At 48.0% G+C, this 12,777-nt stretch overlaps 1 protein-coding gene across 2 annotated transcripts in view; it reads left to right on the plus strand.

The window, feature by feature from the left end:
• B4GALNT4 (beta-1,4-N-acetyl-galactosaminyltransferase 4) overlaps positions 1-10,856 on the plus strand; it is a 53,099-nt gene extending 42,243 nt beyond the window's left edge. For both annotated transcript variants that reach the window (XM_075281336.1, XM_075281335.1), the window contains exons 18-21: positions 1,364-1,436; positions 1,527-1,680; positions 2,741-2,867; positions 10,209-10,856. In XM_075281336.1, coding sequence (XP_075137437.1) covers positions 1,364-1,436; positions 1,527-1,680; positions 2,741-2,867; positions 10,209-10,326 — 472 coding nt within the window. In that variant the 3' untranslated portion in view covers positions 10,327-10,856. The remainder of the gene's footprint in view (positions 1-1,363; positions 1,437-1,526; positions 1,681-2,740; positions 2,868-10,208) is intronic.
• Positions 10,857-12,777: the final 1,921 nt, after the last annotated feature.

The raw sequence follows: 12,777 nt of genomic DNA on the forward strand, positions 1-12,777 counted from the left end.
TAGTCTCAATGTGAGTCAAAATGTCTACACTGTATATACGGTGTGTGTAATAGGAGTCATCCAGGTGTGGGTTTTTTGTTTTCTTTTTTTTTTTTTTTTTGTGGGGGGGGGTTAATATAAGGATGCTGTGGAAAGACAAAAGGTTGTATGTGCCAGTCTTCTGCCGTTCTTACATGGGGGCTTCTCCGGTTCCCTCTTCGTCTTGGTCACCCACAGGACGTTACTATTCAACCAGGAACCTGCCTCAGCCAGTGACATTGTGCATTGAGATGGCTAAGGCCTCGTTCACATCTGCGTCGGTAATCCGTTCGAGGAGTCCGCATGGCAAACAGTGTACAGTGAAAGCACACGGAGCCCCTAGACTATAATGGGCTCCGTGTGCTTGCCGCGAGATCTCCGCAGGGAACATGCGGACAGGAAAGTACTTCACAATCTTCTTTTCTGTCTGCGGAGATCTCACGGCAAGCACATGTTCCCCGTTATAGTCTATGGGGTCCATGTGCTTTCACTGCACAGCGCTTGCAAATGCATTTGGTCGTCCGTTCGGGAGAGGGGGAAGGATCCCCATGCGGACCAAACGCAGATGTGAACCAAGGGTAAGAGAGTAGAGACCAGCAGGGAACTGGTGGAATGGGATGTAAGAACAAGGCAGTATTGCATGGCTCCAATTACACAAGTTCCCAGGGACTTCTGTCCAGCCTAGTGTCCCACCTCTTTTAAAGGGGTTGTCCAGCCTCAAATCAAATTTTTGTAATGACTTGTCCATAGGGTAGGCCATCAGTATGTGATCTGTCGGAGTCTGACACCTGGACCACAAACAGATCATCTGTTCTAGCCGTCTCTGGGTGCCAGAAGTTGCCAGTGGATGTGCGATATGTGCAGTACCTCTCCTATTCAGGCAGTAGGGGGAGTCGCAGCAGCCCTATCTACTGCATGGCGGTGATTCTGGTGTACTGAAGCGCTGCTCTTATTACATAGGAGCTGCCTGTCCACTAGCGGCATGCGGCACCGGACGGCTAGAAAAGTCAACCTATGTGGGACCTGGGCGTCAGACCCTGATAGATCCCTTATTGGTGACCATTGGATAGGTCGGTATCAGTATGGAAATTCAATTTGGGGCTCGACAACCCCTTTAAATGGTCTTTCTAGATACTGATCTGACCTATAAACCTATGAAGTTTAATGTGTGACATCCGTCGTGTAGTCACAAAGCTTCTCTTTGGACTTCTCATATCAGGGCCATGGTGGGGGGTATATAACCGTACATGGCGCTGATGTCACACATATATATATGCAAATATATCTTGCATCCTTGTACGCTTCCTATGCATAGACTTTATGCTGAGATTTTCTTTCTTCTCAGTTATCAGTATCTGAAGAGAAGTGGAAATTTTGAGAGGTCAGCAGGACTACAGGTCGGAGTGGATACGATACAGGTTAGAGATGAATACAGTTCGGCGCTGTCAATTGATGATTCTTTTTATGTAGATGGCGCTATTCATCACCTCATTGGTATGTCTCCACAGGACAATCATAGCATTGTATTCCTGTGTGACCTGCACATACACTTCCCTCTCTCAGTACTGGACAGCGTGCGGAAGCATTGTGTGGAGGGAAGGTTGGCGTTTGCACCTATTGTAATGAGACTGAGCTGCGGAAGTTCCCCACGGCGGCCTAGAGGTACGGACATGATGACATTAAATGTAATTTTTTTTTGTCCCTAACATGTAGGAATAGCCTTAAGAAAGGCTATTCTTCTCCTACCTTTAGATGTCTTCTCCGCCCCGCCGCTTAGTATATAACAGGCATAGGGAACCTTCGGCTCTCCAACTGCTGTGAAACTACAACTCCCATCATGCTCCATTCACTTCCATAGGAGTTCCAAGAACAGCAGAGCAAGTATGCATGCTGGGAGTTGTAGTTTTGCAACAGCTGGAGAGCCGTACGTTCCCTACCCCTGGTATATAATCTGGATTTCATCGGTATGCAAATGAGTTCTCTCACAGCACTGGGGGCGGTCCCAATGCTGCGAGAGAGCTCTCAAGCGCCGCCTCTGTCTTCTTCAGGAACGGGTCTTCTTCGCGTCTTCCTCCAGCGGTGGCTTCAAACTTCTAGGCCTTGGGCAGCCAACTGTGCATGCCCGCCGGCCACAAGAAAATGGCCACTTGCACAGTATTGTAAGCGGCCATTTTCTTGTGGCCAGCAGGCATGCACAGTTGGCTGCCCAAGGCCTAGAAGTTTGAAGCCACCGCTGGAGGAAGACGCGAAGAAGACCCCTTCCTGAAGAAGACAGAGGCGGCGCTTGAGAGCTCTCTCGCAGCATTGGGACCGCCCCCAGTGCTGTGAGAGAACTCATTTGCATACCGATGAAATCCAGATTATATACCAGGGGTAGGGAACGTACAGCTCTCCAGCTGTTGCAAAACTACAACTCCCAGCATGCACACTTGCTCTGCTGTTCTTGGAACTCCTATGGAAGTGAATGGAGCATGATGGGAGTTGTAGTTTCACAGCAGTTGGAGAGCCGAAGGTTCCCTATGCCTGTTATATACTAAGCGGCGGGGCGGAGAAGACATCTAAAGGTAGGAGAAGAATAGCCTTTCTTAAGGCTATTCCGTCATGTTAGGGACAAAAAAAAATTTACTTTTAATGATAGGATCCCTTTAAGGTTGTAACCTACCTCCTTATCATACTCCTGTATGTGATATGTCTTCATCCTTTCTCTTGTTATTCCTTGTAGGTTACTGGGAAGTTAATGGGTTTGGTCTTTTTGGGATCTACAAGTCTGATTTCGATCGCATTGGTGGGATGAATACAGAGGAATTTAAGGACCGCTGGGGAGGAGAAGACTGGGAGCTGCTGGACAGGTATCCTCTCTTCTACTATATGTGATACGTTACCATATAGAATGGCCATATAAGGACCCTTCGCAACTACTGAAATGTTCGTTTTGGATAATTGCCTTTCTCATAATTCTGTTGCACCCTTCCTCTGTTTATTCCTCCTGGAAATCTGTTTCAAAAAAATGAAACTTAAGATTTCTCATGTGGAAGGGGTTGTCAGCATGGATAGGACCGTGTCCGTATCTGGAGCACATCTCCAACCGCTAACACCCAGTGGTCAGTTAACGCCTACATTTTCAGGAGGGATAACAGAGGAACAATGCAAGGTAGAGTTCTTTAAAAAATAAAAAAAAATGTTCTAGGGTTGTTTTCTCATGTTACTAGAGCGGACCAGTCCTCGGTGGTAACCTCTAGTAATGCTGTAGTAGCGCCTCCTAGTGCTGAGTGGTATCTACTAGAGATGAGCGATGCCGTTCGAATAACACGCTCCTATAGGAATGAATCAACGCAGCCGGCACCCAGGGGGTGTAGCGGCCGGACGACGGCACAGGCTGCGTCCGTTCATTCCTATGGGAGTGTGCTATTCGAAACGGCAGTAGTACTCGCTCATCTCTAGTATCTACTCCTACCAACAGCTGGAGATCCATAGGCAGAGGACCTAAGAGCCACATCTTTTAGACCACTGACATTGTTGGGCGTTCTCCTGACGTAGTCGTAGTCCTAGGTAAGATCTAGCGAAGGCTAAGGAGGAAAGAGTCTTGGGTCAATATAAATGGCTCCTTGGACTTCGGCCATATCAAACGCATGGGTAAGTGAAGGCGATTCATCTTACTATGAACATAGGAAGGCCTAAGAGGATGGACTGATGTGCGGTGGACTCCACTTAGCCGTGGGCAATCTTGCTTCTTCCCTTCAGCTAAATGTTGACAGCAGGGTAACGCAGCACCAGGTACAGATGTAGCAGAGTTAACCTGAACTGCAATTGGTTAAACTGCTGCAATGTGATCTCTTATTACAGAAGACAAGAAAAGTCGTTATTTTGTGTTGTCTTCTATGATAAGATATCACACTGCAGCAATTTAACCAGTTGCATGGTTGCCTCGGTCTCCTGGTAGTCTCTACCGCCTGGTCTGTCTCCATTACAGGCAGTGATCAGCTGTCCCCGTTTGTCGCGGGACACCTAAGCGGCATCAGTACTGGAGCTGTAGGGGAATCATTGAGCGCAGTATTGCTGCTTTTATTTTTTAACCCATTCTGAGCCATTTCTTTAAAAAATGGATCTGCTGTAAAAATTTTAATACTTATGTTAAAGAGGACTCGTCACTAGGTCTGAAGCCCAATGACTTATATCATCTTATAGGCATTGTCACCTGGAGCATTTTTTTGCTTTGCTTATCCAAATCTGTTCAGCTATTCCAAAGATATAAGCCCTTACAGTATTGTTGCAAATTAGGTTCTACTAGTGAGGTAACACAGTGGAGTGTGCTGGGGTCTGGGTCTGTGTGCGCGCGCTGGGGTCTGGGTCTGTGTGCGCGCGCTGGGGTCTGGGTCTGTGTGCGCGCGCTGGGGTCTGGGTCTGTGTGCGCGCGCTGGGGTCTGGGTCTGTGTGCGCGCGCTGGGGTCTGGGTCTGTGTGCGCGCGCTGGGGTCTGGGTCTGTGTGCGCGCGCTGGGGTCTGGGTCTGTGTGCGCGCGCGCTGGGGTCTGGGTCTGTGTGCGCGCGCGCTGGGGTCTGGGTCTGTGTGCGCGCGCGCTGGGGTCTGGGTCTGTGTGCGCGCGCGCTGGGGTCTGGGTCTGTGTGCGCGCGCGCTGGGGTCTGGGTCTGTGTGCGCGCGCGCTGGGGTCTGGGTCTGTGTGCGCGCGCGCTGGGGTCTGGGTCTGTGTGCGCGCGCGCTGGGGTCTGGGTCTGTGTGCGCGCGCGCTGGGGTCTGGGTCTGTGTGCGCGCGCGCTGGGGTCTGGGTCTGTGTGCGCGCGCGCTGGGGTCTGGGTCTGTGTGCGCGCGCGCTGGGGTCTGGGTCTGTGTGCGCGCGCGCTGGGGTCTGGGTCTGTGTGCGCGCGCGCTGGGGTCTGGGTCTGTGTGCGCGCGCGCTGGGGTCTGGGTCTGTGTGCGCGCGCGCTGGGGTCTGGGTCTGTGTGCGCGCGCGCTGGGGTCTGGGTCTGTGTGCGCGCGCGCTGGGGTCTGGGTCTGTGTGCGCGCGCGCTGGGGTCTGGGTCTGTGTGCGCGCGCGCTGGGGTCTGGGTCTGTGTGCGCGCGCGCTGGGGTCTGGGTCTGTGTGCGCGCGCGCTGGGGTCTGGGTCTGTGTGCGCGCGCGCTGGGGTCTGGGTCTGTGTGCGCGCGCGCTGGGGTCTGGGTCTGTGTGCGCGCGCGCTGGGGTCTGGGTCTGTGTGCGCGCGCGCTGGGGTCTGGGTCTGTGTGCGCGCGCGCTGGGGTCTGGGTCTGTGTGCGCGCGCGCTGGGGTCTGGGTCTGTGTGCGCGCGCGCTGGGGTCTGGGTCTGTGTGCGCGCGCGCTGGGGTCTGGGTCTGTGTGCGCGCGCGCTGGGGTCTGGGTCTGTGTGCGCGCGCGCTGGGGTCCGGGTCTGGGTGCGCGCGCTGGGGTCCGGGTCTGTGTGCGCGCGCTGGGGTCCGGGTCTGGGTCTGTGTGCGCGCGCTGGGGTCCGGGTCTGGGTCTGTGTGTGCGCGCGCTGGGGTCTGGGTCTGTGTGTGCGCGCTGGCGGTTTGGGGTCTGTCTGGGCGCGGTTACTTGACTAGTATACTAGTATATAGCTGTAGTATATTGCTCAGGGTGACGCTGCTTCTCTGTAACGTAGGCCATTGGGATTTTCAGCCCCAGTGACCAGCCCGTCCTCTTTCACATAAGTTTGAACACCCGGGTAATAACAGTCAGTTCCTCGGTTTGTCATATTTGGTCTTTTTCCTATTGTGCTCTATAGGATGAGGGCTCTGGCCTTCACCTTGGCTTGGCTTTAGAAGGCCTCACCTCCTGGGGTGACTGCCAGGACCATTACACTATAAGTAGATCTGCTCTATAGGACGGGGCTATTACCACTTCCCTTAGTGAAGATCCCTTGAGGACACTAGAAGCTTCTAGAACAGCTGTACAAGGGAGTACGAACGCCTTCCTACAGATCATTGACATCATTTGGCAAAAACAACCCTCTTGGAACATCTTTATCCTTGGATGGTGCGATGTCGTGAAGTGTACAGACCAGGTTCTGCGCAGTCTTTGGGCATCTGTAAATGCTTACTTTGGCTGTCTAGGCTTCCTTGTAGCGAGTAATTCCTGGAAAGCGCAACGTGTCTTCTCACTTATGTTCTTCCGTTTGATGTGAACTTCTTCTTTGGCTTCAGTTTCCTCTACATTTAGTCATGTTTCCATGGCAATATAAAATCTTTATTTTACAATCCCTCAATATTTTGTCTTTTAAGAGAGACTAAGGCCCGGTTCACATCTGCGTTTGGGATTCCGTTCGGGGAGTTCAATGTACGCATTAAAAACCAGTTAACTAAGAATATACACGGACCCCATAGACTATAATGGGGTCCGTGTGGTTTCCGCACAAAATTTGCAGAGGGAAAAGTGCTGCTTGCCATACTTTTCTCTCCGCATGATTTGTGCGGACACCGAGCGGAACCAACATGGACCCCATTATAGTCTATGGGGTCTGTGTGGTTTCTTAGCTAACCGCTTGTTAATGCATATAGGTTACTGTTCAGCGCGTCCCCAAGCGGACTCCCCGAATGGAATCCCAAACGCAGATGTGAACCGGGGGTAAGTAGCATTACCAGACATTGGGCAAAAAATGGGATCAGACTGCTGGGAGTCCCACCATACACCAGAACAGGCCTCAGCTTCTCTCCTCTATCATATAATCCTATATATCACAGAGCTCAGCTTCTCCCCTCTATCATATAACCCAATATATCACAGAGCTCAGCTTCTCCCTCTATCCTATAACCCTATATATCACAGAGCTCAGCTTCTCTCCCTCTATCCTATAACCCTATATATCACAGAGCTCAGCTTCTCTCCTCTATCATATAACCCTATATATCACAGAGCTCAGCTTCTCTCCTCTATCCTATAATCCTATATATCACAGAGCTCAGCTTCTCTCCTCTATCATATAACCCTATATATCACAGAGCTCAGCTTCTCTCCTCTATCATATAACCCTATATATCACAGAGCTCAGCTTCTCTCCTCTATCATATAACCCTATATATCACAGAGCTCAGCTTCTCTCCTCTATCATATAACCCAATATATCACAGAGCTCAGCTTCTCCCCTCTATCATATAACCCTCTATATCACAGAGCTCAGCTTCTCCCCTCTATCATATAACCCAATATATCACAGAGCTCAGCTTCTCTCCTCTGTCATATAACCCTATATATCACAGAGCTCAGCTTCTCTCCTCTATCCTATAACCCACAGAGCTCAGCTTCTCTCCTCTATCATATAACCTATATATCACAGAGCTCAGCTTCTCTCCCTCTATCATATAACCTATATATCACAGAGCTCAGCTTCTCTCCTGTACCATATAACCTATATATCACAGAGCTCAGCTTCTCTCCCTCTATCATATAACCCAATATATCACAGAGCTCAGCTTCTCTCCTATCATATAACCCACAGAGCTCAGCTTCTCTTCTCTATCATATAACCTATATATCACAGAGCTCAGCTTCTCTCCTGTACCATATAACCCTATATATCACAGAGCTCAGCTTCTCTCCTCTATCATATAACCCACAGAGCTCAGCTTCTCTCCTCTATCATATAACCTATATATCACAGAGCTCAGCTTCTCTCCTGTACCATATAACCTATATATCACAGAGCTCAGCTTCTCTCCTCTATCATATAACCCACAGAGCTCAGCTTCTCTCCTCTATCATATAACCCTATATATCACAGAGCTCAGCTTCTCTCCTCTATCATATAACCCAATATATCACAGAGCTCAGCTTCTCCCCTCTATCATATAACCCAATATATCACAGAGCTCAGCTTCTCTCCTCTGTCATATAACCCTATATATCACAGAGCTCAGCTTCTCTCCTCTATCCTATAACCCACAGAGCTCAGCTTCTCTCCTCTATCATATAACCTATATATCACAGAGCTCAGCTTCTCTCCCTCTATCATATAATCCTATATATCACAGAGCTCAGCTTCTCTCCTCTATCATATAACCTATATATCACAGAGCTCAGCTTCTCTCCTGTACCATATAACCTATATATCACAGAGCTCAGCTTCTCTCCCTCTATCATATAACCCAATATATCACAGAGCTCAGCTTCTCTCCTATCATATAACCCACAGAGCTCAGCTTCTCTCCTCTATCATATAACCTATATATCACAGAGCTCAGCTTCTCTCCTGTACCATATAACCTATATATCACAGAGCTCAGCTTCTCTCCTCTATCATATAACCCTATATATCACAGAGCTCAGCTTCTCTCTTCTATCATATAACCCTATATATCACAGAGCTCAGCTTCTCTCCTCTATCATATAACCCTATATATCACAGAGCTCAGCTTCTCTCCTCTATCATAGTGAAGTATATGTGTTAGTCTTCTTACACATTGGCCATGCTATATGTGACAATCCGCTGAGTGGTGAATTCACTAGAGATACGTGAATACTGCAATACTTATTTTCTACAGGGTATCCTATTAAGAAGGACAGACAGATGACCCTACTTTTCTGAGTGCTGATAGTCCCAGCATTAGTACGTTCCAGATGTATTTTTTTTTTCTCCATCTTCATTGGTTTTCATCAGATTTATCTCTTATATTTTTATGAAGTATACTTTCAGAAAAGTAATATAAATATCTATTAATGTGACGTCTTAAATTACTATTAACAAAAGAACATCAATCCTCCAGACACTTGTAGTCTACAGAATGACGGCTTATTACAGCCAGAAGAAATGTAAAATATGAGGATTTTTGTGACTAATTTGGCGCTGCAGACACTGCGCCTTTGCAGTTTATGGAAACCTAATTTTATTTTGGCAGAGGAAGACTTGACGTCTTTCCAACTCCTTTACTAACTTGATTTTTCAGGATAAATTAGGATTCCCTGTGCTGAGTCTGTATTTATTACATTGAGCACGGTTGAGAAAGCGAGTGGTGAAGAGCTGCATTGTTAAATGGATCATCTGGTTAAAAGGGAACGCGTCAAAATAAGACTGCAGTCCGGTCTGTAAGTGTAGGATGAGCCAAGAAATATTCAGTGTGACTAGTCATTGTATTCCCTGCTCATCCTGATCTTAGAAGTTCAAGGAATCCTGCCGAGTAATTCAGTCTCTAATGTTGGAGTGTGAAGACATACCGTATATACTCGAGTATAAGCCGGCCCGAATATAAGCCGAGGCCCCTAATTTTACCACAAAAAAACTGGGGAAACTTTTTGACTCGAGTATAAGCCGGGGGGGGGGGAATGCAGCAGCTACTGGAAAATTTCAAAAGTTAAAATGGTCGGAGTTTTTGGGTGCAGTAGGTGCTGGGGGAGGGGAGGGGGTGTTTTGGTTGTCTGTCTGCCCCTTCCCCCCCTTTAATTTTTTTTTTTTTTTTTTCTGCTGACTCCAGTATAAGCCGAGGGGGGGGGGGGGGGGCTTTTTCAGCACAAAGACTGTGCTGAAAAATTCGGCTTATACTCGAGTACAAATGGTAGATATCTGAGGGTAAGTTCCCACGGGGTTTTTTGGTCCCGATTTTGAGGCCGTATCCGCCTCAAAATCCTCCCATTGAAATCAATGGAGCCGGTTAGTTTTTTTTTCCGGGAGCCGTTTGTACCAACTCCCAAAATAAGAAGCGACATGCTCATTCTTGAGGCCGATTCGCCTCCCGACATCCGCCTGAAGACACTCCCTCCTCTTCTCCAGGCCCATTCATTTGGGCCTAATCCAGAACGGAGTGCGCGACTGGACGCTGGTGCAGGTATTTTGGTCCGGAACCTGAGGAGGAGTCCCCAAAAAAAACCATTGTGAACTTACCCATAGGGCTTATTCACACATCATGGTTTATCATCCGTTGTATTAATGGCCAACACACGGCCCCATAGACTTTCATACAGCTTTCCCAAGGACTGTTCAAAGAGAATTGTTCCTTTCATTTATTGGGCCAAGTTCATGGATCCCTCAACAAATTCCTGTCTATGACGGATCCCTGAAATTGGATTACCCTCGGGCTGTGAAACAGTACTGCAGCCTTGTACAAGTCAGACCATTGCAAACAATGCACTTGGTAAGAGAAACTCGAGACATCTTTGCAGGTCCTACTGAAAAATTAAGACAAAATGTAGTTTTCCTTTTATAATCACTGCAAATGTTTTTCTTGTTGCAGGGTGCTGCAGAACGGTCTGGAGGTCGAGCGGCTGCGCCTGAGAAACTTCTTTCACTACTATCACTCCAAGAGAGGGATGTGGAACACCCAGAGCCAGGAAAACGCTGCCAAGGACTGAGGCCATGCTGAGCTGAGTGTCTGAGCATCGTCCGCGATGGAAACCTCCCTGCACAGAGAAGGCTGGTGGTTCTGTCTAATAAACACGGTACTGCCAGAGTAACCCACAGAGCACATTGCACCCCCTGCAGGCTACTCTGGTCGTGTTCTGAGGAGGCTGCGATACTCTGCAGAAGATGACTGATGACCTGTATCCTGCTTCAGAGGAGGATACGTATGTAGCGCACGAGCTGATCTATCTGTACCAACAAGCTGTATACTATTAATAGAGCGGCTGATAAATAGGAAAATGGCTCAGGATCCGACCGCCAAAAGATTCTTAGTGTTTATGCGCTTGTATTCATTGTACAAAACGTACGCTACACAGGTAAGAGCAGCTTGTTTAGTGTGTACTTGACCTAAATAGCAGCGCTAGGAATATTTCTTGCACTTTACCAACCGACCACTGGATGGCGCTCTTGCATATCTTTACTTGCCGGTTGAATATGAGGATTCCCAAGTGACCATTGACCACAAGGGGTCAGTAGAGGGGAAAAATTAAAAACAAAAAAAAATCATGTGAGCTATTCTATGTATTGTGGTGCTAAAAAATATAATACGGGGTAGTACCGAGATCGAAACGCATAATCTATCCCACTGCATAGGTCAGAGGCCGAACACTGAGACCACCATGGATCATTCCCCTTGTCTGAATGGAGCCCCCGACGCAGATGTGAATGTAGCTCAAGTCAGTCCCAAAGAGTTTGAATGGAACAGCAGAGTATATACTGGACTATTCAGAGACCCCTCACTCTCATGGTCATTGGGGGTCCCAGCGATCGGCTACTATGCACAGGGATAGGTGATCAGTCTTTGTCTCGGCACGACCCCTCTAAGTGCATTGGCAGATTCCACAACGCCTCGGGTTATTGCCACTCTCGATTTGCACTTAGTGGGTCATTTGTTACGAGGCCGAACGCCAAATGGAAAGATCTATTTCTATATTCTATAATCTATCAGCGGAATCTGGAGATCTGCCCGGCTGCTTCTTGAGAAAGTATTGCCTAACCGAGCCCTTGTCTCAATATAATATCTTTGACTTTGGCGCCAGATGACAATGTTCTACATACAGTCTTCTTCCTTTAAAGGGATCCTGTCTGCTGGTTTGGGGCCACTAAACCGCGCCATTAGACCACTGGGATGTGGGGTCCCAAATTTCTGTAACATACCGCCACCCGATATCCGTAGAAATCAAAGATTGAAGAGGTTTACTGCGACCCCGACACGTTCGCTTTGCACACATTGAGCTGGAGCTCCGTACGTTTCGATTCGCTGCCCAATGTGCAGAGACGCAGGTTGTATTGACCTTGGCTTGGCTTATGTCCTTCAGAGGACTCGCCTGACCCCCGACATATTTAGATTTCTACAGGTGACAGGTGGTGACATGTTACAGGGGTTCGGGATCCTTAATCCCAGCTGTATACCTGTAGGCTTGTGGTTTAGTGGCCACAAACCAGCGGACAAGTTGCCTTACAAGGGGGTTATCCGACGTATTAAAACTGATGGCCAATCCTCAGTGCGCCGCGACCCCTTTTAAAAAGCTGATCGGCGGAGGTGCCACATATCTGTTGGCCTGGTGACCATCCATTTTATAAAGTTGGAGAACCTCTTTAGTCAGAGAGTACCTTCTGTCGTCATCTTCTGCAGAAACCCAGCCATGCTCAGCATTTACAATGATTTCTGTGAAATTAAAATGTAGCAAGAGGTTTTTAGACGTTTTAAATATTTTTTTTTTTTTCCTTTTTAAACTAAAATAAAACCATTTTCAGTTTGGCTTTTATTGTTGTCTCTTAGTTTTTTATTATATTTTAACTGGGGTTGTGCGGTCCTTCATATTAACACTGAACGTGATAGAAATGAGAAAAATAAGATATTAAAAATTGTTTGTATTGCTTTAATATACAGGAAATGATAATTGTCATGTGGCTACAGCTGGACAGCAGCCTCAGGCTTTAGGGCCTTTAACTTGCCCTCGCTTTCATTAGGTTCGCACCAGCGGTCGTCTCTTGATCGTTAAGGTCCCGAACGGTGGAGAGCCCGTCCCCTAAAAAAAGTGTATTCTTGCAAACCCCGTAGACCAGTAATGATGAATCTTTTAGAGGCCGAGTGCCCAAACCGCAACCCAAAACCCACTAATTTATCACAATGTGGCAACACAGCAATTTAGCCTTAATACTGTGCGGATCCACGATTGTGGACAATTCTGGACGGTCTGTAATAATATCACTGCTATAGAACAGATACTGTGTGATAAAAATAGTGAAGGGTCCAGACACAGTACAATCTGCTCCACAGTGGCCAAGACACAGTACAATCTGCTGCACAGTGGGCTTCACACAGTGCAATCTGCTCCACAGATGGGTGCCCACAGAGAGGGCTCTGAGCACCACCTCTGCCACGCGTGCCAAATGTT

The sequence above is a fragment of the Leptodactylus fuscus genome, chromosome 7 (genome assembly GCF_031893055.1).
Source record: "Leptodactylus fuscus isolate aLepFus1 chromosome 7, aLepFus1.hap2, whole genome shotgun sequence".
In the NCBI taxonomy this organism is placed as follows: domain Eukaryota; kingdom Metazoa; phylum Chordata; class Amphibia; order Anura; family Leptodactylidae; genus Leptodactylus; species Leptodactylus fuscus.